This window comes from Lepisma saccharinum, chromosome 6 (assembly GCF_977018435.1).
Source record: "Lepisma saccharinum chromosome 6, izLepSacc3.1, whole genome shotgun sequence".
NCBI lineage: Eukaryota > Metazoa > Arthropoda > Insecta > Zygentoma > Lepismatidae > Lepisma > Lepisma saccharinum.
In genome coordinates, this window is record NC_139234.1 from 16949549 (window position 1) to 16977219 (window position 27671).

General features: G+C 37.4%; 1 protein-coding gene across 1 annotated transcript in view; it reads right to left on the reverse strand.

The window, feature by feature from the left end:
• The window catches only part of rl (Mitogen-activated protein kinase rl), a 50302-nt gene extending 24247 nt beyond the window's left edge, over positions 1-26055 (reverse strand). The window contains exons 1-5 of the mRNA XM_083123588.1: positions 25900-26055; positions 18438-18564; positions 11308-11418; positions 6728-6862; positions 2657-2773 (exon numbers count right to left, since the gene is read on the reverse strand). Of these exons, the coding sequence (XP_082979714.1) occupies positions 2657-2773; positions 6728-6862; positions 11308-11418; positions 18438-18564; positions 25900-26033 (624 nt within the window). The 5' untranslated portion in view covers positions 26034-26055. The remainder of the gene's footprint in view (positions 1-2656; positions 2774-6727; positions 6863-11307; positions 11419-18437; positions 18565-25899) is intronic.
• Positions 26056-27671: the final 1616 nt, after the last annotated feature.

Here is a 27671-nt window from a genome sequence, read left to right on the forward strand (position 1 = left end):
AGGACAAGGTGAGCTAGATGGGACAGGAAATTAGTGCTGGGGTTGTGGGGTTTTGGTCTGTTGTTGAGGAAGGATTGTATGGAGCAGAGGCCATGGGCGTGAGGTATGTTGATGTAGAGAGAAGTAACATCGATGGTGGCAAGGATAGTGTTGGCAGGTAATGGTGGGACAGTGTTAATTTTCTGAAGAAAGTGGCTGGTGTCCCGGAGGTAGGAAGGCAGAGCTCTAACAAGAGGCTGGAGGTGGGAGTTGACGCTGAGATTCTTTCAGAAGGTGAATTGTAACTGGACACGATGGGTCTACCAGGGTTGCCAGGTTTGTGGATCTTGGACAGCAGGTAAAAAGTGGGGGTGCGGGAGTTGTCTGGGATGAGCATGGATATGGTGGAGGCTGTCAGGCCCTCCGGGGGGACCTCGGGTGTGGATAAAGTCCTGGATTCTGTTGAGGTGTGTGGCTGAAAGGTCGACCATGGTGGTTTTGTAGGTGGAGGAGTCGGCCAGCTGGCGAGTGGCTTCCGCCAGGTAATCTTGAGAGTTCAAGACCACCATGGTGGATCCCTTGTCAGCTGGGAGGATTTTGATGTGGTGGTTCTGGCGGAGATCTTGAAGGGCTTTATCTTGAGAGGGATTCAAGTTGGGTTTGTTGTGGAAGTTGTCAAGACATGAGTTGTCAGTGATAGTGGAGATTATGGCAGTGATGTATCTTTCCAGGGGGTGGTTGGTCTTGGGAGGATGGTGGGCAAAATTGGAGGAGGCTTGAGTGGGTTTCATTGGTTGTGGTCTGTGGGGAAGGTTTTTTTGCCCAGAACTGTTGCCATCTGAGGTGTCTGGCAAAGGTGTGGATATCGAAGAGGAGACTGAATTGGTTGTGGGGAGTTGTGGGGGAAAAGGTGAGGCCTTTGGATAGAATATCAATTTCGGTAGGGGTGAGATTGTGGTTGGACAAATTTAGTACACTTTGGTTGTGTTGGGGTAGGTTATGGTCGGTGACCATGGGTCTGGTGGGGGTGGGTTTGTCCGTGGACTGGTTGTTTACCAAGGTGCAAGAATTGTGGGTGCAGCTTTGGTGTTTGTGCGATTGTTTTAGTGGTGATGGAGGAGGGGGTAGTGGCAAGGGAGGGTCAGGCAGTAGAGGGCATGTGGATTTGGGAGTGAATTGTGGTGGGAGTGGAAGGGGGAGAGTGCAGCCAGCCTGAAAAGCCTGGCGGCAGAGGTTGGACAGTTTGTGTAGGTGTTTGTTGCTAAGGTCGTTTCAGATAGAATGGGCTGCATTGCCAGAAAGATTCAATTTTTTGGTAGCATTCACCTGGGGTCAACAAAAGGATTTTTGTGAGGTATTGGATGGATAAGGACAGTTCCTGGGCACGATTAAGTTGGGATTGGTACATGGTGTGGGTTAACTCAATAGCAAAGTATCTTGTAAGTGGGAAAATCATGGGTTTAATACTTGGGTGCATAGCAGAAAAAGGCAGTTTGGGTGTGAGGCTTTTAGGTGTTAGGCCTAATATCAAGCATGAATGCAGGAAGCGTGCATGGGACATGGCCTTGGCATGGGAAACAATGAGGGTTCTAAGGCGGTTCAGTTGAAGTGAGTTGTACTCAAAAGGATTCATTCCAAAGTTGAAAAAATTGGATAAAAGGAAGGAGGGCCACAAGGGCTAAATAAAAAGTGAGAGAGGAAACACTCACCGGACACAGAAAAAAATTCAAATTTTTGTGATGGTATGTCACATCTTCAGGAGTAGAGAGACGTTGTAGTACTTGGTGACAAGAAGGAAGAGTAAGCATGACCTGCAGTGTTGCCAGGTCCCGAAAAAAAAAGTGTTGACAGTGCCACAAAAAAAAAACATATAGATGGTTCTTTCGCCAGGCTTGTCAAAAACTGTGAGTGGTGGTGGGGGAGTTGGTTGGGGAAAAGTGGTGGTGAGGGTGAGGATAGGGGATGAGGGGCATTACTGGGTGGCCTTGCTCATGCCTGGTGGTGTGGTTGCATTCATGGTCGATATGTAGGCCCTCTCCTACATCTTCTACGTATTGAGGTGTTGGTGGATTGGGGCAAGGAGTGGACGATCGCTACCTGGAAGCAGTCATTAAAAGGAATATTGTGGTGATTGGTGTGAATGGCAACAGCAATATATGGATAAAAGGAAGGAGGGCCAAAAGGGCTACATAAAAATCAACAAAGACAGGAAACACTCACCAGACAGTGGAAATAATTCGAATTTTCGCTAACTATATTGTAGCATCTTCAGCATGGAAAGAAAGAGACTGAAACTGAACCATATAATATATATATATATATATATATATATATGCATAAAAATTCGATGTGATTAATATAAGTTGCAATTTTTCACGTCTATGCAGAAAAATTCAAGCAGAATTCACGCATAATTCCCAGAGCCAACAATTCACGCAGAATTCCCAATTTCAAGGAATTCCTGGTGAGTAGCCACCCTGTAACTCCAATCAGAACTTTTTGAAGTTTAATAAGACAATCCCCATCCCCTTGAAATCTTGAATTAATGGACAACATCTCAAAGGAATGATATACATCTTTAAAACTTTAATGAAGCTGAAAAAAAAATACCCAAAAGGTTCATTTTCACAACTGTGAGGAAATTGAACATTTATTAGCCAATACCAATATATCTTACCTTGGAATTCAACATGATCTCAGGTGCCCGGTACCACCTGGTGGCAACATACTCCGTCAGGAAACCCGTGTGATCGTGATCAGGATCAGCAACTCGGGCCAGCCCAAAATCACAGATCTGCAAAAGAAGAGTTAGAAAAACTATTACTACAAGGAAAACATCCTGTATTTACGCATGTAAAGGCTGCACTTTTGGTTTTCCCAAAATTAGATGAAAAAATGTGGTGTGGTTTATCTTCAAGATAAGGAAGTCACAATTTTAATTCTTAAATGGATAGGCACAGTATTACCTTCAATGGCCAGTCTTTTCAGCATGAAATGTTAAATTATGTACTGTTCACAAATAGAATTTAGTACCTCTGAAAACAAAGTATAATATATGCCGAGTGTCATCAGCATATTAAAATGTTATAACTCCATTAAGCCTTGTTTCCATGATTATGAAAAACTAAATATGCTGACCAAGGCAGTAATTTATTTTATTAAAAAACATAAACTAACGTAACGTTTCAACCTTCTAGCAAGGTCTTCTTCAGACTCTCTATCAAGTACAAAAGTAACCAGATACAACAAGAAGGGTAATATATATACACAAACATTACTCCCTCCAGACTATTTAGAAAGTTGTTTGGAACTTTCTAGCAGATGACTTTCACTTTCCAACTTTACTTTCACCTAAAAGGCTAAACACTTCCATATAGAATGTGGTTGGACTTTTTAATTTCACGCTCTTTTCCCTTCATTTTTCTTCCTTCTCCTCTCCTCTTTTTCTCTTGTCCTTTCCACTCTTTCCAACATCTTCTTCCATTCTTTGTTTAACTTCAGTCCCCCATTCCAGTTCATAGTGTCTTCTTCGCCTTTCTTCTCTATTTCCTTGGCTTCCTTCCATTTTCTCACTAGCATTCTCTTCTCCCTTCCTATCTGCTTAGCCTCATCCCACTCTATGTCATGTCATGTCCTGTTTCTCTCGTGTGTTTAAATATTGCATTTCTCTCTCTCTTAAGTCGTACATCATCCCTATGTTGTTTCAACCTGTCTTTCAGCCTTTTTTTCGTTTCTCCTATGTACACACTCTGACATTCTTTACATTTTACTTCGTAGATAATCCCTTCTTCTTCCTCTTCTCTGTTTTCCTTTTTCTTGTTAGCATTCCTCGCTATTCCTAAGAAAACGGGCAGGGGAGAATTGGAAGAGAAAGAAAAAGAGGAGAGAAGGTTTGGAATAAGGAGTATGGGGAAGACCACAGAAAAGATATGCAAAGTGCTTAGGAAAGCAGGAATTAAAACTTACAGGAAGGGAGGAAGAAGCATCTTAGGAATAGCGAGGAATGCTAACAAGAAAAAGGAAAACAGAGAAGAGGAAGAAGAAGGGATTATCTACGAAGTAAAATGTAAAGAATGTCAGAGTGTGTACATAGGAGAAACGAAAAAAAGGCTGAAAGACAGGTTGAAACAACATAGGGATGATGTACGACTTAAGAGAGAGAGAAATGCAATATTTAAACACACGAGAGAAACAGGACATGACATAGAGTGGGATGAGGCTAAGCAGATAGGAAGGGAGAAGAGAATGCTAGTGAGAAAATGGAAGGAAGCCAAGGAAATAGAGAAGAAAGGCAAAGAAGACACTATGAACAGGAATGGGGGACTGAAGTTAAACAAAGAATGGAAGAAGATGTTGGAAAGAGTGGAAAGGACAAGAGAAAAAGAGGAGAGGAGAAGGAAGAAAAATGAAGGGAAAAGAGCGTGAAATTAAAAAGTCCAACCACATTCTATATGGAAGTGTTTAGCCTTTTAGGTGAAAGTAAAGTTGGAAAGTGAAAGTCATCTGCTAGAAAGTTCCAAACAACTTTCTAAATAGTCTGGAGGGAGTAATGTTTGTGTATATATATTACCCTTCTTGTTGTATCTGGTTACTTTTGTACTTGATAGAGAGTCTGAAGAAGACCTTGCTAGAAGGTTGAAACGTTACGTTAGTTTATGTTTTTTAATAAAATAAATTACTGCCTTGGTCAGCATATTTAGTTTTTCATATTAAAATGTGATAAAATCACATGTTGTACCTTGTTTTACCTCGAACCTAGGTCTATCATCTGTACCGCCTTGTCTCGTCTACCGTCAACATTATTAGTACTTACGTGAAATTTAAAAGATTTCGTAATTCCGCGTTGCACAATTTAATGGTTCAATCCTGATTGAACCATTAAATTGTGCAACGCGGAATTACGAAATCTTTTAAATTTCACGTAAGTAATTTTAAACCGCGTTTACCGCAACCACCATGAACATTATTAGTGTTTCAAAGGCAACAGATCTCATTGCAGTAGAACTGACAGAGGCATTCCACAAAGGTAAAACAGTAACCGTTAAAAATCGGGCAAAGATAGGGCTGACTGGTAGCTCAGTTGGTAGAGAAATGGTATGGAATGCAGACAACCAGGATCAAGTCCTGGTCGACACTGAATTTTCACAGCAATTTCTACATAGTAACTTCTCTATTTGTACAGAACTTAACTGCTCCTTGTTATACAAAAAAATAATTAAAATGACCAAACCATTTGGAATTTAGGAGAAAGACTTCAAAGTAAGTCAATCTAATAAAAACTTGCTAACACCTGCTTTAATTTATCCATTGTTGCTTCTGGCTTAAGCATTTTCTGTTGTAATGGTTCTCCTACTTCAAAAATGTATATTATTCCAGAAAAAGGGTAAATTTCCTTGACTTTTCCTGAAAAAAGTAACTTCCTAGGATTTCCAGGTTCTCCAGACTGATAAACACAATCGTACGTTAAGTACTCTGGCCTTTTCTACAACTTTCTGCTACCTTCATTTGGTGCAAAGGTACATAAACCTTAATCTTAAAACTCAGCTAGCTTATCTACAGGGTAGGGTTCTTTGTAGACAACGAAACCAGACAGGATGCCTTCCAATCGAGACGTTTAAACGAATATATTATTTAAACACATGATACATGGAGTAAGAATATTTACATGATAAGCTACTTTCTTCTATAATTTTCTTGTTAACAGTCAATTTTCACTCAATATGATTTTTATTATTTATTTTCTATATCTGTATATTCTTCTATCTGGACTTCCTTCTCAATGGACAGATCTGGATCTGGACTTCCTTCTTAATGGACGGATCTGGATCGGGACTTCCTTCTCAATGGACAATCTGGATCGGGACTTCCTTCTTAATGGACGGTCTGGATCTGGACTTCCTTCTCAATATGTAGGATCTGGACTTCCCTTAATGGACGTTCTGGATCTGGACTTCCTTCTCAATATGGAGGATCTAGACTTCCCCCTTAATGGACGTTCTGGATCTGGACTTCCTTCTCGAATTCCTTTATCCATTTTTCCTTTAAGCTTTGGGAATAATACTAATATCCTCCCTTGGGGCTGCAATTGGAACGCGCCACCACTAACTAGGTACAACAGAGTGTATACTTGGTGCAGCCGATTGACATGCGCATCCAAGTAGGTGCTACGGTTAAACCGCGCAACCAAAAAGTGCTGTGGGGCGTCGATCGGAACGCGCTCGCCACTGATGTAAACAAAATTTCCGCTACGGGAATGGTAAATCAACCAAACAGATGCAATATCTGTTCAAAGACACAAACTTGTATCAGTGCTTTGACTTCCTTAATTTTCATATTAACTTACACGTGATCATTGATTTGATTTATAAGATATATATGTTAATTTACTTCTTTCATATTTATTTTTTGTCTTCTTATAATATATTCTATTGTTTTTCATCTTTCCAATTTGCTTTGTTCTTATTTATAATTATTCATATATATTATGCCAATTCTTAACCTTGCACGCCTGGTGCTGCCATCTCTATTCGTCTTTGGCAAACTATTCACATTACTTGGTCCTATTGGGTACGTAACATTTCTGCATTTAATACAATGGTAATGTGGATCTTTAATATTGACAAACACTGGCTGACATTAATATTTTTACAGTTACCTATCAATAAGCAATATCTAATCAATATCTCTACCATCGTACAACACCCAGTACTATCCTTGATCACAATACGAAATAGAGGAGTATTCTCACCTTGAGATCACAGGTTGTGTTAAGTAGAAGATTGCTCGGTTTCAAGTCCCGGTGCAGAACATTTGCAGAATGGATGTACTTAAGACCACGGAGGATTTGATATAGGAAATAGCATATATGGTCATTGCTTAGTCTCTGCAAAGGAAATGAAACAAATTGAACTGTAAGAGTAAATATACAAACCATAAAAAATGGATGGAAAAACACTATTTATGTATAGAAATTAGTGATACATACCTCACCTGTGAAAATTTATAATAATAATTTCTATCCTGGACGTCATGGGCCTGCATCTTTGTTTAGGTTGAATTATTTATTTTACAGCACCAGTGGATAAATAATAAGTTTCTGAAAGTATATATCAGAATATCATCCCCAATACCAATCAAAATTTTCTGGAGTATCTGTGTTTTGAAGGGTCTCTAAAAATGTCACGTGGTGCTTTCCCAGTGTTTAAGTCACCTGGAAATTATGCTAATTGCATAATTTTCAATATTCTTGGAAGAGCATTGTGAATGAAGAGTGAGAGATCTGTGTTTAAATGCTGATCTTACATAAAATTAAGAATATTTTAAAACAAAACTCTGAAAGATTGACATGTATAATTCCAATTAAAACATATATATTAAAATTTATAAATACTCTCAAACTGAGTTGAATTGTTACAATTAATAGTATCAGTGCTGGTGGGAATCAGCATGAGTATTGCACTGCTACCAGCATCAGTTCAAAGTGGTATTGGCTCCCCTATTTATAACATTTATTATTTTGCTACAAAAAAATTACACTCAAATGGAAAGAATACCAGGGTGGCCACTTTACGACCATTATAAAATTCAAGTATAATTCCCAGTTTTTAAGGCCAACTGTCCAAATATTTAAGGGTACAAGCAGATGTTTTAACCTTTATTACCACTTCTCACCACCCACACAAATATATTAACAATATATAGGGTTTGTGTGATTCTAATGTATCGAAAAATTCTAATTCAATTAAATGGTATATACTATGTTTAAAATATTTAATTTAAGGTGCAGAGTTTACATTAACAATTTCACATATTCAGAATCGAAATACTTCTACAAACACAAGTCACAAGTGTTATGGGATATACTAATCAAAAAAAAAATGTTAATTGTATACAAATTTCACACTCAAAATTACCTAATCAACTTCAAGATATCTTATCTTGCAATAATCTTACATCTGTCGGATAGATTGTTCCGCAAAGGACACACAAAGTAAACTAATAGAGAATTGTTTTATTTTCCTTGCAGCTTCATTTTCCTTCCTAGATAAAAATAAAAGCTGAACTATGAAAAACTTGCCTCAGGGCTTTCATAAATATGTAAAAATTTGATTTGGATTTATATTTTTCAAGTCTATGGAGAAATATTCACAGAGAATTCCCAGAGCCAATAATTTATGTGTAATTCCAGGAATTTAAGGAATTCCTCATGAGTAGCTACCCTGAATAACCAAACAAAAGAAAAAAAGAAGCTGCCTAACATCCCCTGGGTGTTAAGTGTTGTATAAAATAAATTCCCTGGTTATTTTTTGGTTGTGTATGTTTGACATGTCCGATATCACTGCATGTATATGCAAATAAGTGATTCATGGATGAAATAAATCTTATCTTGTTACAGTCAGTGATTTTCTAAAATATACAAGTAAACGTATTTAAATAAGTGACTGTAGTGAAGATCTTTATGAAGATCAAATGGATAGATTGAGTAACAAATGAAGATGTCCTGAGATGAACACATAGAAGCCTGTGGAAATCAATTGCCGAAAGAATATGCCTGATGGGAGGCAACACCCTAGACACGGAGTATGATGTATTTTGTATACCAACAGAGCAATTCTATTTTCAAATGAGGTGCAACATTTTCGTGGAGTCTAAATATCCTGGAAATTATACAAAATGCATCTGATATAATTGCAATGGAGAGATGTATCAAATTAATACAGTAAAAGGAAGTACTTACTTATGTACAAAACTTCTTTGTTTGTGTTAATTCTATTAATTTCGGTGGCTGCTGCCATCTTCTCAAGGACTTGGAATAATAGAATGAACATGTATAAACACACACACACACACACACAAAAAAGTTTTGTGGATGAGTAAGCACTTCCTTTCAGTATTGCCTTCGCTTATTTTACTTCCCTTTTTGGATTAACACAAAGATGGGGATGAGTGATGATATGATGAAATTGATGAAGGGACACTCACAAAGAATGCCCAGGCTGGGATTCAAACCTTGGCCCATCCTTTCATAATTTGAATATGTAAGTTTGTATTGGTACAATACCATACTAATAAGAATTTTGCTTTAAAATACTTCATTCACATTACACACAAGATAATAATTTAATCAGAAAATTCAGTTCTCCCAGAAATGCTGTTACAAAAATTATGCATTTTGCATACATAAAAGAATGTATAAATGATAAACTCCAAGAAAGTGTTGGGCAGCATAACTATGGACCTGCAAGACACTAGGACTATGTAAAATTATTGGGTACTATTGGTATCAGCTCAGCCCTAGTGTTAATGTTGTCGTATGGCTACTCAAAAATAAACTTACTGATTATACTAAAATTTTATGTCTGCTAATTCATGAAAAGTATCTGGCAGCTTGGTATCCATAGTTGATATAATGTCTCATTTATAGGAGTAATGTTTAAGAATGAAGAAAATACAAGATTTGAAAAATAGGCAATTGGTTGATTGGCCAAAGCTCTATATGGTTACGAGGGTCACTATTTATATTTTGAGCCTTGGCAACACTGATTGAAGTTAGGCGCGATTTGACGTTTGCACGGAATCATCTGGCATTATTGACCATAACGTACTTCAAATGTTTTGTCAATAGCTTCATTTGTGTTGTTTATGTTGCCTTGGAGATTGCGCGACAACAATAAAATGGAATTAACTCGTGAACATTTTCGTGCGATGATTTCTTACGATTTTCGACGTGGATTATCAAGACAAGAGTGCATCGATCAACTTACTTCCACATTTGGCGATGAAGCCCCATCCTTTGCCACTGTGAAACGCTGGTATAACGAATTTAATCGTGGCTGCCATTCGCTCACCGACGAGATTCGCGAAGGTCGTCCAAAAACAGTTGTTGTTCAAGAAAACATTGATGCTGTGCAAAACCTAATACTGCAAGATCGGCATGTGACATACTGTGAGATTGAGGCAACCATAGGCATTAGTTCCACCAGCATATATAAAATATTACATGATCATTTAGCTGTGAGAAAGTATGTTCTGGTTGGATCCCACACAATTTGACAAAAACTCAAAAAGACGCTCGCGTCAATTGGTGCAAACAAATGCTCAATAAATACAATCGTGGTGCTTCAAAAGACGTATATAAGATTGTAACAGGTGACGAATCATGGATATATGCATATGAGCCGGAACGTAAACAGCAGTCGACTGTATGGGTGTTTCAAGATGAACCCAATCCAACAAAAGTTGTTCGCGCTCGAAGCACATTGAAACAAATGGTCGCCTGTTTTTTCGGGAAAACTGGTCATGTGGCAACTGTGCCTTTAGAGGAACGTAGAACGGTCAACTCTGAATGGTACACAACAATTTGTTTGCCAGAGGTCTTCGGTCAAATACGGAAAACAAACAAACGCCGTCGGATCATTCATCATCAAGACAATGCCAGCTGTCACACATCTCGTCTAACAACAGACTTTATGAACAGTTAAAAAATCGAATTGATGGGTCATCCACCATACAGTCCTGATTTGGCACACAATAACTTCTTCTTGTTCCCGAATGTCAAGAATAAATTGCGTGGACAACAATTTTCGTCGGTGGAAGATGCCGTTGATGCGTTCAAAAACCATACTATGGAGGTGTCTCAAGAAGATTGGAAAAACTGCTTTGACAAATGGTTCGAACGAATGCAAAAGTGTATTGACCATAAAGGAGAATACTTCGAAAAACAATAAAGCAGTTTTCAATGCCAAATTCCTGTTTTTTCATTGTTAGGCTCAAAATATAAATAGTGACCCTCGTATATATAGTCTTTGGAATGAGTAACTGTAATTTGGTTAAGTTACTTTACACTTAATTCTCTTTGTGCTTTTGCATGAAATATTTCCTTCTGTCAGGGTTTTCCTTTTTTTTGTGGGGGGAGGGGTCTACTGAGATACGAAGTTGTAATGCTTGGAAAGAAACATGCACATTCAAAAAAAGATAGACTTTTTGCAACTACTATTAATGTCTAGCAATGAATTCCATGTATAAAGTTGTACTTGAAATTTAGAAACAAGGGTCTTGTCAAGCTAGAGATAAATGAGTCGTGTAACAAAAAAAAAAATGATTTGATTTGAAATGCTTGGAGGAAAACAGATTTATCCCCTTCAAAGTAGTTCCCTCAGTGATTTGTTATTTCAGTTCCTTTTTTGGACAGACCTCGTACAAACACCATTCTTACTGCAATTTTTACGGGACTTCTTGACCTAGACAAAATGTGCCCAGCATGACCCTCCAAAAATTAAACTACACAATAATTTAAAGAAAACTGTACTCATATGCAAAATACATTACCTGAGTTTTCAACAATTTGTACAAATCTGTTTCCATCAGACACTGAACAATATAGACATCTTTCATTTGGTCGATGCTTATAGCACGGATTATGTCTCTGATGTCTATGATCTGGAAAGGAAATAATTACAACCGAATTAATTTACAATTAAGGAAACATATTGTCAAGTCAGAGGCGTGGCGTGCATGTAGCCGCTGTTACCGCAGGTAACACCAAAATATAAAGAATTGAAGAACCCGTCTTACAATATTATTACGTACATAAACTGGTAATATTGTCGTAAAGTAAACATTGCAGACTGACATTTTTTCTGACACCGGCAAAAGCGAAGAGGAGGACTGATCCGGTACCCTCCACAGGCAACATGAGGAAAGGGCCCTGAGCCCACCCAAGGAAGACTTTCCGTCGCAGCAAAGACTGTTTCGGCAGGAGGAGGAGGCGGGTTAATGGCACGACTGTTTAGCCGCCGCAGTTGCCGGTGATACTTACCGGAAACATACCAGTGTTGCCATATCCAATTGACAGAAAAGAGCTAAGTCACCTAATCGGGTCTATCTTATTCTGAAGGTGTCCAGTCACACTGGGGAACGATGGCGCAGTGGTAGCGTCGCCGCCTTATAATCAAGGGATTCCGGGTTCGATACCCGGTGGAGGCACAAGTGGTTCAGATCCAACTTTAAACTGTCCCGATTAGCATTACTGTTCATGAAGTGGACTTAAGTCGCCAAATTAAAATTTAAAAAAATCAAATCACACTGGGGCAAAAGCAAACTACCAAGTGATATTTTGTATTTACACTAAATATCAGCGATTATGGAAGTCCTCTTTGTCCTTCTTCGACATCATGGGCGAGAAGGAGAGGAGAGGGATGGGTATGGTCAAGGGGTGAGCTGTCCTAAAAATGTCAACCTAAAATTCTATATTTCACACATATAATATTATTTCGGTTACAGGAATTTGTGATAATTGTTGATAATACTGATTGAGATTGACATACGTTGTCGCAGGAATGCAATAATTTCGGATTGAAGAAATGTTTCTGAGGTGGTAGAACTATTTTTGTGTGAAAACAATACTTACAAGCATAATTTCCCGATTGTTATCTTAGCACGCTCTGAAGTGTCAGGTGTCGCAGGTTCGAATCCTCAGCAAGAAATGGTTATTTCAGTGGTCGTTGTTATTATTTTACTTACGTACTTATAAAAAATAATAATTACATACACAAAGAAATAATAATTTTATTTCAATAATTCACCATTCATCCTCATCGTTACGATTATCCTATAAAGCGAAAGCCTTAAAGGTAGCAAAGGACGTAAAATATACAAAATAGTAGTGGTGTCAGAAATGAGATTTCAGTGGATTTAGCGAAACATGGGAGTGGGAGTAGTTAGGAAACAGATGAAGACTACATCTACTCTACATACATCTTATTTGAAACTAAAAGTTTCGCGATTTGGGCAAATCTGGCTTCAAAAGAACTAAGATGGCAACATTAGTAGAACTGGACTTCTTGCAGGTTCCGAAGGAAATATTGGGGAGGGGCCGATGCTGAGAGGGGAGGGGGCAAGGAGGGTGCTTCACGTGTTACAAAAGTAAACAACGGTTTGTGGGAGGGACTGTGCAGTGCGAGTTTTGTGAGTGGTGTCTTTCTTCTTTATGTTGTTTTCGGGCATTGTCAATTAATTAATGGATCTTGCTCCGAGTCCCGAGGTGGCGGGTTCATCCTATCTGAACAGTGAACAGTGTGTGTAATCGTGCGATAGAAGATATTTTGAAGCAATCTTTCGGTTCGTTATTTTGCAGAAAAAATCGAAATTGTGGCGAAAGGGAGGCCAAAACCTATTTTGAACGATTTAAAATCCAAGTCGTCTGCTGGATATGACCGACATTTCAATGTTTCGTGGTATAACGACTATCCGTGGTTATGTGGATGTGTGCAGTTGTCGAAACTCTTTTGTCGGCCATGTACTCTATTTTCGGGTGGAAAAAAAAAACGTGTCGAATTCAGATGTGGATAACATGGACCATGACCATGACGCACCCAAAAATTCAAATGAAAAACTTCTCTTTATGACAGCATCATAGAAGTTTTTTGATTTGATTTGATTGATTTTGCTTCGCTTGTGCCGCTTTTGGCTAATTTGCGAAGATGGGGATGAGTGATGATATGATTAAATTGATGAATAGACATCACAAACGCCCATGCCCAAGCCAGTGTTGCCACAATCTGTAAGCACAATTTCCCTTTCCAAGGGGTAAAATTTCCCTTTTTCGCCCATTTTTTCCCTTCATCTAAAGAAAGAATTATTATTATTATTTTTTAATAATAATAATAATTAAATATTATTGTTGACCCATGTTCGTATGTATGTATAAAATGTTAATCAATTTAACTTTTAAATGCTACGACGCCAAGGGTACCAGGTTCGAATCCCGGCCTGGGCATGGCTGTTTGTGAGTGTCCATTCATAAATTTTATCATATCATTACTCATCCCTAGGGAGACAAATTTATGGTAAATAAAAACTGAGGAGAGCGGTAAATAAAATGTTAGATCAGCGGTATATACCAGCGGTGAAAAAAAAAATTGTCACACACTTTTTCATTATGAGAGGAAACAACATACAAAAGAGCTATAAATCGATAAACTACTTCATTTTTATATTATGTACACATACACAAGTACTTAGCTGTCCAACCAAAAAGATAACATTCATTAACACAAAATCACTTCATTTCTAAATTGCATATCTCAAGTGATTTATTCATTGTATGTATTTAAAGGATATCCTTGCTGTCCAACAAATAAAATAATCACTACTGCATATACACAAACACATGTTGAAAATCACATGATGATAAACAAAATTCATTCATGACTGAACACAAATGACACCATTGTTTCCCTTGATGTGCGGGAACAGACATCTTATCGCTGCTACAGCTAGCAAGTTCAATGCAACTGGAAGTTGAGTAGACATTCGGGGGAAGAAAGGAATGCAGCTTGACAGGGAGCGAAGTTTTCGAACTGAGATTATGTGCATGGGAAATCCCAATTTGCAGCGTCTTCCTGATGTGATCGAAGATAAAACGTTCTTCAGCTGCAAGTGGTAGGAAACTTTAGGCAAACGTATCATTATAAATTGACAGTTTGCGCGCACAACCTCGGTTGCCGGTTTTTGCGTGTTTTCTACTTAATTTGATGATATTTCACGGTTATTTCGCGAAAAAGCATTCATTTCGTGGAAAAGTACACATTTCGCATTACTTTGCGAATAAAACTCATGCATATTTCATCATTGTGGCTGTAGTTACGTCCAGAGTGTTCAAAATTGCATCTTTTTTTCACATTTCGCAATTTCGCGCATTGCGAAAATTCAAGGTCCCTACTCATCCCCATCTTTGCAATTAGCCAAAAGTGGCAGAAAAGCGAAGTAAAATAAACCAAATCAATAAACAATAAAATCAATAGCTTCTAAATGTTTTTTGGAAGATTTAAATTTTATTTCTAAGCCAAGCTAATTTTTTTTAGATGAAAGCTAAAACTATATTATAGTTGGCAACTGAAGATTTTCATCAGTAAAAAGCAAAAAACACACAAACAGAGATTGGATTTAGGGAGGCCAATGCCCCTTGTCTTCATCACACCATCAGAAAAAAATTAAAAATATTCTACACAAATAGTAAGGCGCACATATGAAGAGTTTGTGTGGAAAATCACATTTTTGTGATCCCCAAACGGTAGCCAGATGTGGGTCAACCCAAATTCCACCCTTCCTCTCAGAACAAAGTATACACAAAATAAAAAAATAATAAGTTCTCATTTTCAAAACTGGAATCTGTTATAATGTTTAATATAATTAATGTTTAGTCTGTCTAAAAATTTCCCTGAAAATTCGCTATTTTTCATCGAATTTCCCTTTTCACTTAAAATTAGCTCCAAATTTCCCTTCAAAAAGGGAAATTTCCCTTCATGTGGCAACACTGGCCCAAGCTAGGTTTCGAACCTGGGATCCCAGCATCATATAACTATTTTCAAAGTCGGATTGATCTGCTCTATAAGTAGCCTTCAATGTTTCTGTAAGTATCAAATTACGTATTATTGTGTCAACAACCAATGTTTGCGATTTCACTTTAGTCCTTATGTCAACATTTTTTTTCCTGATTAATAACTTTACCAAAATCTAGTATTGAATTTCATACCTACCAGATTAATATTATATGAACTACTTGGAAGACATTGGGGGGGGGGGCATGAGGTGGGGAGGCACCCAAGTCTCCCTTAAATGTCCTACTGATAACCAGTAACACTTTTAAAAATCCACGCCACGCCACTGTGTCAAGTATATACATGTTACATTATGTTTTGTGACATATTTCAAGTATGAGGTAATATATAATTCCATGTAACTTTTGTGAAAAACTTACTTTAATCGTCTACCAATTTCAGTGACTCACCGTCCCCATTCACAGATCAATCAATCAATCTTTTATTTTGGACCTAACAGCTTTTAAGCCATTTTTTGTACTTGAGTTCTTTCTAGAATATACATAATTGCTTTACATTCAAATTATCGTTATATCTTTTCACTCAATTACTTCATAGAAGTTATATTAAGACTATTTAGAACAAAAATAAAATCATTCTTCTTAGCAATTGTGTTATCACCATTCACAGAACACTGTCGAATAACATTCTAAAAAAAGTTTTAAAATAGCCCAAGTATAATAAAGTGTATCACTAAATTTGCCCATAGTTGTTTCTTGATTTCAGGCTGGTTCACTAGACGTCACTTGTATACATGTTCAAATTATTTTGATGTTAGTTTCCAATTTTCCTTAACTCAATATGGCTTGGTACATATGCTGTACCAACAGGTATTTCCATCAAATATGGCTTTCTACACATATGTACAGCTTAACCAGGGTGAGAAAACTCAGGCCAACTCATGAATTACAGTGCACACTCATTTGTTTTCTCCTCCTGCTTTCCCTTTTGGCCAAGTACCCTATCTTGATATATGTATAACTTCCCTCCTTTCCTTTCTTGTCAAAAATTTCAACAATGTTAAATATTATGCATGTGTCGACTTTTGGTGTGTATGGTTTCCCTGTTCAAGATGACACAAACACTTGGCACTTAATAAAGATGACGTAGAAATGTTGATTGACGATTCAAGCAAGGGCATCACCACTTTTAACATCAATGCTGTTTTTCCAGCTCTAACTGAAACATGAGTTCTGCAAGCAACAGACAATTTTTTCCAGTCTGCAGACATATGTGGCAAGTTTCCTTCTCACAACAGGCAAGTGATAATGGAACAGTAGGGTGTGAGTCCCATGTCGGCCATTACCAAAATAGATATCAACAATGGCACCTGTCAACTACAAAGTAACTTGCTACTACACCTGCACTCTTATCCTTTGAGGTCAATTTTTTGTTCTGATGTAGTGGCTTACATGTGATCTTTTACCTCACATTAGAAATATTTTTTCCTCTTTCAGAAGAAGTTTATAACTTTTGTAGAAGAGTGGCTCATATAAAAACACCAATTTGACCCCTCCCCCTTTCCTCCCTGTCCATAGGAACAGGTCAATTTCAAATTTAGTAAAAAAAAAAAGTTATTGTTCTTCTTGTTCCTCTTTTTCTTTTGGCTGATAGAGCAAATTTGTTCTCTAATAGTATGTGCCGATAGCCTAGCGTTTCCTGAACAAAATGAGGTACGACTCATAATCATACAATTAGTAGTTTCAGAGGTATTAAATTTATCTTTACCGAAAGTATGACATTTCAGGTTTCTCCCTGAAAACAGTTCCATATTTGGAGCAAATACCAGGAAAACAGCCTGTAAGGATTAGTTGCCACAGTCTAGTTGACCAACCAAAAATCAAGAAAAACAACTACACACAATATTGGTCATACACTTTGCTAATCTTGAATTATTTTAAAACATTTTAGTTGCTTTGTGTTATTTAGTGCCACTTTTCTGTCACTTGTGGCTAATTGCGATGAGTGACGATTAGATGAAATTACGAGGGCACACGAGCAAAGAACACCCATGCTCAGGCTGTGATTCAAATCTCAGACCCCTGGCATCGTAGTACGCTGTGCTAACGACTCCACCATGGAGGTCAGCTTAAAGTTTATTAGAATGCCAATCAAGAGTCTCCTACGAATAGTGACAGTCAGTCAACAAAATTGAAAGGCAAATAAAATTTAAGCTTAATTTCTTTTGCAAAAGTTACACAGGATTGTTATACATAGGTGTAAGAAGTATATAAGCCCTGGCTTACTTTGCAGTTTCTTACGTCTATATTTTCATATTTAAGTGTATGAGTTTATGATAACTTGATGAAAGTTAAAGTCAATTTTAGATGGTCATTAATAAAAAAGGGACTACATACAAAACATTCTATGAGTTATTTCTTATCTAGATTAAATTGATTGATTGAATTAGGATATTTTATAACACTTTTGGCTGAGTAGCATGCTTTGCTAACCACTTCACCACAGAAGTTTACTTATCTAGATTAAGGTAACTAAAAGTACCCTAGTTGCTTCTTAAAGTAACAGTAACCATAATTTGAGTTTTCTAAAAATGAGCAAGGATAATTGTAAGTGGAAATTATTTATTTTAAAAAAGTAATCTTCCAAAGAATATTTTAAATACAATACACATGTGACAAACTTTTATCAGTCAGTAAAAATCCAATATTTGAACAGACGGATGATATTAAATTTCTTATCTTTGAAAGTTAATAACTTTCTCACACAGGGCAGTGTTGAATTGTTCACCTGAAGGTAGTTTCTGTATAGCAGGAGAAAATGCATGCTGAAATTAATACAACTTACACCGTTTTCTGAAAAACATCCTTGCACAGTGTATTGACCATTTAGTTTTAGGATCATCTGGCTTCTTTTCCCATAATAATGACAGTTTCCTCCCACTAATGTAAAATTTTTGTTAGCGACAAACAGGAATTTTTACATTCACAGTACAAAGTTGTTTTTGTATTATTAAATAAAATGTATATTTTTATATATATATTAAAAATAAAAAAAAAATTAATATATGTCTCTTAGTACTAAGTAATAATTCTTACAGGAAAACACCAAGCAACTCACATTTTCATGCTTAAACCTTGTCAAAATCTTTATCTCTCGTAACGTCCTCTGACAATATGTTTGGTGCTCAAACGGAGAAATCTTCTTTATTGCTACTTTTGTCTTTGTGATATTATCATATGCAGATCTGGAATAAAAAATGTAAAAAATTAGGAGGCATTCAAAATATGACAATATTACCATTCAAGGCCACATTAGGTTTTTGTCTGTTCAGCAAAGTAGTTTTCAAAAGATTCTCTAAAATATTCCAAACAAGATCAATCCAGTGGTTTGATTTCCACCGTTATCTGGTATAGTTCCATGATATTGCAAGGCTAATTTCTACCATGTGTTTCAACACAGCAGCAATATCAAAACTAGATGAAGATTCACTTGAATGGTCTTGAAATAATTCTGTACAGATGCATTTTTTTTAGAATTTGGAGTATCATGGTAGTTTATTTTAAATAAGAGGCATTTTCAAAAATGAATCTACTGGCACAGGTCGAAGGTCCAATGTGGACTTAACCCTCAAATGCCAGATTTACTTACCCCATGCAAAATGGAGACCATGTTCCTGAAGACTTGTTGATATAACACAGAGACAGGCCAATGAAAAACTGACCCTTGGCTCTGTTTGAGACTTTGGTATAATATTTCGAAAATGTACATAAATCAAATTTGATTTCACTACTCAAATATCTACATATCATTTCTAACCTTAAAGTCTCAGTGCGGTCATTCCATGTCAAGTGAACCAATGAAAAACACTTAACCATCTTTGATTTTATTCATACTTAGATGTTATGAAGTACCACCTAAGGTAGGAAAAACAGCAAAATTTAATGTTTTAAAACTACTTTTAACAAATATTTGTTAAAAACTCGGCCTCCCTGCCAAAAAAAGCAAGAACCCAAGTTACGCCCCTTTCCTACATACCAATTATTTCACCATTTGGCCAATGTGGTAAACAACATAGTCCCTTTGTAAAGGAATGGAATTTACATTGCAATATTCCCGTGTCATATGGTCTTATCTAGTGTAGTATTTGTTTATACATGTCAAAAACTATGATCCCATTGCGATCCCATAACAAAACTTCTAAGACTTGATGTTAAAATATGTATGTTTCTATGTGCATTTTGTAAAAATTTTCAAAATATAGGTTTTTGAAAAAATCTATTTTAAAAAAAAATTGAATGACCTTGCAATGAAAAAATTTAAAAAGTAGTCATGTGATATATCTAATTAAAGTTCATAGCAAAAGCAACAATTTGGTTCTGATCCCAACCTTCTACGTCAATTATAGCTTGATTTATGAGTTCTTCTGTGATTGCATGTGTGCCGAAAATTGTGTTTTTTTCCATATTTCAGAGGGTTCTAACTGGAGAACTACAACAGGTACAGATCTGCAATTTTTAGGTGGTACTTCATAACAACTAAGTATGAATAAAATCAGAGATGGTCACATTCAAAATTGACCAAAATTTGGTTCACTTGACATGGACGGTGGTCGCTCCAGGGTGGAGGCAAATTTAGTTTTTACTGATTCTCTATTCTCTTCTTTTAATTAAACATGTGACAATGAAAACCTGATCTATATTGAACAAAGAAAGGTGACGTTTGTGAAGAACTATTTGGTTTAGGAATTAATTCATGCACCTGGACAAGAGATGGCGTAACGAGCATATCGTCCCACAGTTCCGTGTAGCTACACATGCGTTGAAAACTCCTGTCAGCGTGCATCGTTCGTAGTATAGGGCAGTTGATTGATGCGTCAACAACAGCATTTTGTAGTCAACTGAACATGGCGCAGTTCGTGCCAGATAAAGTGTTTTTGCAGGGTGTTCTGCTTCATTACTTTAACATGCAGAAAAGTGCTACCGAAAGTCATCATATTTTGGTGGAAGTGTATGGTGACCATGCGCTAGCTGAGCGAACGTGTCAGAAGTGGTTTGCACGGTTTAGAAGTGGTGATTTCGGCCTGGAAGACCAAGAGCGACCTGGACAGCCAAAAAAATTTGAAGACGAAGAATTGAGAGCATTGCTCGATCAGGATTCGTGTCAAATGCAGGAAGAACTTGCATAAGCATTAGGCGTTGATCAAACAACAGTTTCCAAATGCCTCAAAGCCATGGGAATGATTCAAAAGATGTCACATTGGGTTCCACATGAATTGAAAGACAGAGACGTTGAAAGACGAAAAACCATTTGCGAATTGCTGCTTATAAGACAGAAAAGAAAGGGGTTTTTGCATCGCATTGTTACTGGCGATGAGAAGTGGATCCATTACGAGAACCCGAAATGAAAAAAGGCCTGGGTAAAGCCAGGTGAACCAGGTCCATCACAACCGAAACGAGATATTCACTGTGCAAAGGTTATGTTGTGCATATGGTGGGATATGAAAGGTGTGGTGCACTATGAGCTGCTGCAACCAGGTGAAACTATTAATGGAGAACGTTATAGACGACCATTAATGCGTTTGAAGCAAGCTCTGGCCAGGAAACGACCAGAATGGGAGAACAGACATGATAAACTTGTTTTTCAACATGATAACGCTCGCCTACATGTCGCAAAACCAGTCAAAACCTATTTAGAAAATGTCGTATGGGAAGTTTTATCCCACCTGCCGTATTCACCAGACGTTGCTCCTTCGGACTACTACTTGTTCGATTGCGTGAATAACAATTTGATTGGACAGCGGTTCACTTCTTCAGAAGATATCGAAAAATGGGTCTCTGACTGGATCGCTTCAAAGGATGAGGACTTCTTTAGCCACGGAATCCGTAACTTGCCTGACAGATGGGCAAAAGTGGTGGCTCGCGATGGACAATATTTTTCTTAAGGTATTTATGTATTTTGTTTTTGAACTACAGCTTCAATGTGTGCGTAACAACCACACAAATTAATTCCTAGACCAAATATATAATTACAAATTTCAAGATGAAAAGTTTAGGCAACAAGAAAGCACAGAAACTGAAGTGATATGGCAAATGTCAGCATATGATAGTCTGATTTCACATTGTCAGTGGGGATGCTGCAGGGGGGATGGGATGCAGAAGAGCAGACCCATAGGGATGTGAAGTTTTAGTTTTATTTTCCCCTAAATTTTGATGTTTATTTTTTACTGTAATTCTGTGTTGTTTTTCACGGTTTAGGTCGAAATTTGCCATTTATTAATTTAAAATCGGTGCTATTTTTACATGCACTTCTACTGTTATTTCTATGCTTAAGATTTTCACATTGCTTTAGTTCTGGAAAACTGAGACAAATTTTAATTTTAATGACAAGAAAAATAAATTTAAGGCTTACCTTTGTGAGGAATGACTACATTTCTTGAATTTGAAAACTATTTCATCTCATCAGCCACTAAATATGAAATGTTTATTGAACGATATCACCCAAATCTTTGAAAATAATCATATTTCCACTTTTCACTCTCGGAGAATAAAATTTTCAAAAATTGTTTTCTTCTTCAGTTTACAACAACATTGATGGTATTCCACATTTCGTGGTAAATGTTCCAAGTATTTCTCACAATTCCAATAACATCATGCCTCTAAGCAGAAAGATTGCAGATTTCCCATTCACTCCAATGGAAAGTATGTTTTAGCAAGGGTTCCGCAGTTCGAAGGGTCATGTACTTAGTGTCTTCTTTTCTTCTTCTAGACTCCTCAAAGCCTTCAACGACAAGAGAGTTGCCACTTTGTTTCACATGCTTTAGTTTTCTTCTCTTTGTGCCACTCACTTCCATTGTGCTTAATTGTGGAATTCTTCCGCTCCCATGTTATTTCTCAATTATAGCATGAAGTCCTTCAGAAGCAAACTCCCGTGTACAATCAAATACATTTACTGCTGACTTTGGTATGCTGTTAGGTACACCACCAGAAGGAAAATGAAGTACAAGACGATGCACAAACCATGCAGTCTCAGAGAACAGTGATTCTTTTGATGTTTCTGACTCAGATTGAACTTTCCTAACAATGCCAAAATTTCCTCTCCATCCTCAAAATACAGTTTTGTGTACACACCATCGTACCCACATATCCACACCCTCTAACCCCCTCACCTGCAACAAAACAGGTGTTTCTCCCTGAAATTATTCCTGTTCCTATGAAACTTCCATTGTGGGAAGATCCACTAAGTGAATTCTACTTCAGGACAAGGTCAAAGCATTGTCAGTCTTATCTGTGCCAAACTGCAATAAATGAAGTATGACAATCTCTTTTGAACTTTCACCAGCTAGACTAGGAATGACAGATCGCATAGAGCTTCAGGTAGTTCTTTTTAAGCAGAAGTATTATTCACAGTTTATATTGCATATTTTACAGCGTTTCTTGCATTAAAGTGCAACATTTGGAGTTATTCTGAAAAATGGCATAATTTGCATTATTTCGCAATTCCGAAACACCGAAAACTTGCCTCCTCAACCTACCCAAATACATTTTAAACACTTTATTTTGCTTTCCTCTCAACTTTTTGGTATTATTGTTAAAAACGAGAACTTCACATCCCTACCTATAAATCCATAGCCTATCTGAAGAGCAGAGGCGATCACCATCTGGAGGGTGACCCTCATGAGAGCAGACCTCTCGAACATCCTCATACTCTGGAATACTTTATTGGGGTGAAAGAGGGCAAGGGTAAGTTGCAAGGGAGGTTGATTTAAAATGAACACCTCTGCTGAAGAGAAAAGAAAAATGTGATAACATTTAAAAATTCAGACTGTAAAAGATAATCCCAGCGAGACACAAGACATATGCCAAGAAATATATGTGGCCCTCAAAAGGGTCATTCTACCAAGACTCAACATCTCACTAGCAGAAAAAGCAACACTCAAGGCCCTAAAAGAAGTCACGGACATCATCATACTAACAACAGACAAAGGGAACACTTCAGTTATTCTCCAGACTGCAGACTACGACAAGAAACAGAAAACTCCCCCGAGATCACACAGCAGCAGTTGAAAGATAGATCACAGCACTTCTGAAGAAATTACCAAAACAAATTCAGGACAATTCATAACCCCCCCTTTGACCCAGCATTCCCTAAAGAAAAGGTTAAAGCAGGAACAGGTGGCAAAATGACGGGTGACTACTAACAAAAAAAAAAAAAAGTATATGTAATCCCCCCCCTTTCAAAAATTCTGGGCATGCCTGGTGTTTAAAATGCTTTCCAATAAGCTACAAATCACATCTCTACCTGCAATAGTAACCGTGTAATGACCACTTGAACTTGACAAGGCAATGCACCCCCTCCCCCTTCCAAAACAACATTTTGAGGTTGGTATTTATATTACACCCATTATGGTGAACACACCTGTACAAAAAATCAGAAAAAATTGAGAGGGTTAGGTTTGGGACAGTGGCACTGGCATGGAATGACCAATAATGTAAACTTCCCAGGACATAAAAACAAATTGTACAATAGAGGATGTCATGGCAATCTCATTTCTGCAAGATGAAACATTTTGGTCAGCTTAACACTTTGAAAATCTGGTGATACGTGGCACTTAAGTTTGATAGCGTAAAGATGTAATTTAAACCAAGGCAACTAGTTGCACGCCACTGGAAACTTGTTATGGCCTCTTTTCATATTCACAGGTGAACAATGTCATCATGTGCGATAAACCATTTATGCCAAAAAACAAATAGTTGTGTTGTTTGATACATGGTGTTGTAGTGTAAATTGTGCTCAATATTATTCCCACATGAAAATGCTTACATGTATAGGTTAGGTGGGGTCAATTACAATGCACTTCCCCATTTTCTTCTGCATGAGTAGGTTCAGTTTGACATTTCAGCACCTTCTTAACATTTTAAAATCCAAAAACACAATTCCAACAGACCAAATATAAGAGAACAACTTCCACAGCCTGCTTTTCAGAATGAAATTCATGCACAATTATTGTTTCCCACTACTGAAAACTAAAATATATACTTTACTTCGAGAGGGAAACCAAACTACCACTCATGTTATGTATCTATAAAGTTATGGCATGAGTTTACTATATCAGAAACACATTAAAATCGTATATTTTGTGTTTCGAATGGTTTGAACTTACCAATTGTGTATTGCAGAACATAGTTCGAAGTGCCATTATGCTTTTTACACGAAAAGAAACAATTTTTCACATACAGTGTGATTTTTTTTATTTGTTTATTCACTTCCGTAACACACAATATGGCGGGCACATCTTGACTCATGTTGTGGGTATGCAGTGTTTCCAACCTTCTTCACTGAAAAATACCTACTATCGTGTTTGCCAAGTGTGCAAATTGTACATTATGCATGGGTAGCTGACAGATAGCCTCACGAACCATTCACGGATAGCTCCACAAACCATTCACGGATAGTCCCACAAACCATTCACAGATAGCCCAATGAACTATTATGCACGGTAGCTGATGGATAACCCCACGAACCATTCACTGATAGCTCCACGAAACATTTCCGATAAGGTTAGGTTAGGCAAGAGCATAGTTAAAAAAGGGGGGTTGGAAACACTGACAGAGGCTTACACCATCACACGTACGCACCATCCGGTTCTCGTAGGGCAAGCAAATGAAAGCAATAGCAATTGTAAGTCGGTGAGATATTTCTCTTGAAAAATACATGATTTCCCGGTCAAATTTATTCCACGATGAAAGAAAATACCTCGACGAATGTTGTAAACCTTGGAGAAACTCATTTCCGTAAGTAGTTTCTTCTGTAAAATTGAAGAAATGTGTTTCCAATATACTAAACTGTCACCAAAGTTATCAACATGAAAATATTTAACAACTTACAACGGGGAAATCATATATAAAGCTGAGCACTTTACTGTAGAAAACATCATGATCTAAACTCCTTCCTGGCTTTATCTGGATTCCATTAACTTATGGGACAGACAACACATTATTTATAGTACAAAGTTTGAAAACAATACGAGAAGTTCTTCTACTTTACATCTGTAAATATTGCAATTTTTATTAATGATTTTAGATCATATTTATTATTATAAGTTGAAAAATGAGTGGACTGAAACATGCATAAATACAATGTAAAGAGAAATCAGTTGGAGCAAATCGCTAGTTTGGTCTAGGATACTAATGTATTTTCATACATCTTACAAATCTAGAATGAAGGAGTTCTTATTACTTTAAAAATAACGAAAGCATAAAATTATCACCAAAAAATAATATGTCAACTACTTCAGTGGTCACAATGATAAGGAGGAAAGTTCGTTAATATCGATAGCATTCCTTGCAAAATTTCGATTTCACCAAATTTTTAAATTAGTAACAGAATGTCTACTGAGGAGTTATTCTATATCAAAACAAGTAATTTCAATAGATTATGAACATATCAACCTGGTTCACACCCGCGCTGTCATTTGCGCAGACTTGTAAACTATACACAGACAGCGCACGAGTACCTCCCTTGTTCTGGGAATTCCTCTCGAACATAAGCAAATTTTACAAATAAATATTCGGTAACTTACACAACCATTCCATAAGCTCCTTCTCCAATGTATGTTATGTTTGTATATCGTGGAGCTACTTCGAACGCTTGTCCTTTTACTACTTCCACAGGTGTGTTATTACTCCCACCTGCAGGACCGCTTTCAGCAGCCATTTTCAACAAATTTAATAGCGAACTGTTGCCAAGTGCTCACGAGACAGAAACCCCACCTTCCTTTGCAGATAAAACAAGCCTCCATAGTTCCAAAATTGAGGATATGATACAAAGTTTTCGTTGGGACAGACTGTGTAAAGCGCTTCTTTAACAATTCAAAAGCGATAGTTTCAGGGCGACGCTAATGGGGCGGGATGGGTTGCATAATTTTATTTAGGGGACTATTCACCGGATGTTTACATTTCTGTGCTTCTCTGGCGTGGGACTGCACTTCCGGTTTTGAAAAGAATAACATGGAGTTCAAAGGTGTAAAGGCAGTGTCTTAAGAAAATGCGACAAAGTTTGTGTGGCTTTTGGTGTGAACATGAGATAGGGAACAAATAATTGTTCTCAGATATCTATGCATCGTTTTCAGACAGTATGGAAAAATCAGTGGATTCAGGTAGTATAGCGAAAAGATTGGACACAAACACGAGGGAGTAGGCTCTGCAGTCGGCACTTCATCAAATCAAATGAAAATATTTTACGTGTTTCGAAAATTATAATTGTCTAACGAACATGTGTTGAAGACATTTAAAAGTTGGAACTGTTTATCAGTGGCGCAGGAAAGGCGGGGTACAGGAGTACATTAATTGTTTCGCGATCGAGCTGTACTCGAGAAGACTCCTTTGTTTCGTGCCGATATATGACAAGACTGCAGAAGCTGTGACAGACAATTTTGAACACTTCCGAGTGCTTAGGCCTGAATATGTACAATTTGGTTGGTTTCGGCTTTTATAGGAGCTGCAGACATGAAAGGACAAGACACATTAGAGAGAAATATTCGAGAACTGTCTGCATCCAGTTCGCAGCCTACAGTTTGAATCTCGCGTTGTCGCGTGGATTGTCCATTCCGTGCAAGTGTAACAGCTTCGTAGAAATACTCAAATACACCATGCTACCTCCATTTGGTGCAAGGAGCATAAATCTTAATCGTAAACTTCAGCTAGCTTATCTATAGGGTAGGGTTCTTTGTAGACAACGAAACAAGACAGGATGCCTTCCAATGGAGACGTTTAAACGAATATATTATTTAAGCACAGGATACATGGAAAAAGAATATTTACATGGTAAGCTACGTTCTTCTGTAATTCTTGTTTACAATCAAGTTTTATATTTGTATGTCTTTTATTATTTCTTTTGTATATTCTTCTATCTGGACTTCCTTCTTAATGGACGGTCTGGATCTGGACTTCCTTCTCAATGGAGGATCTGGATCTGGACTTCCTTCTCAATGGACGGTCTGGATCTTGACTTCCTTCTTAATGGACGTTATGGATCTGGACTTCCTTCTTGTCTTCTTTGTGAACTTCCCTCTGGATTTCCATTTATTTATGTTTTTGACGATTTTATGAATTCCTTTATCCAGCTTTTTTCTTTAAGCTTGGGAATAATAATAATATCCTCCCTTGCGGCTGCGATTGGAACGCGCCAACACTGACTGGTGGCCGCGTGCACCAACGCCGATTATTTCGAAGTTCAGATGAACGAGATCAATTTTAATCCACTCTAAATGAACTTGGTTTAAAGATTTGCATTGCACCAACGAAAAACGACGTTCACGAGATTCCGTTCAAATGATCCGAGATTAATTTGTAA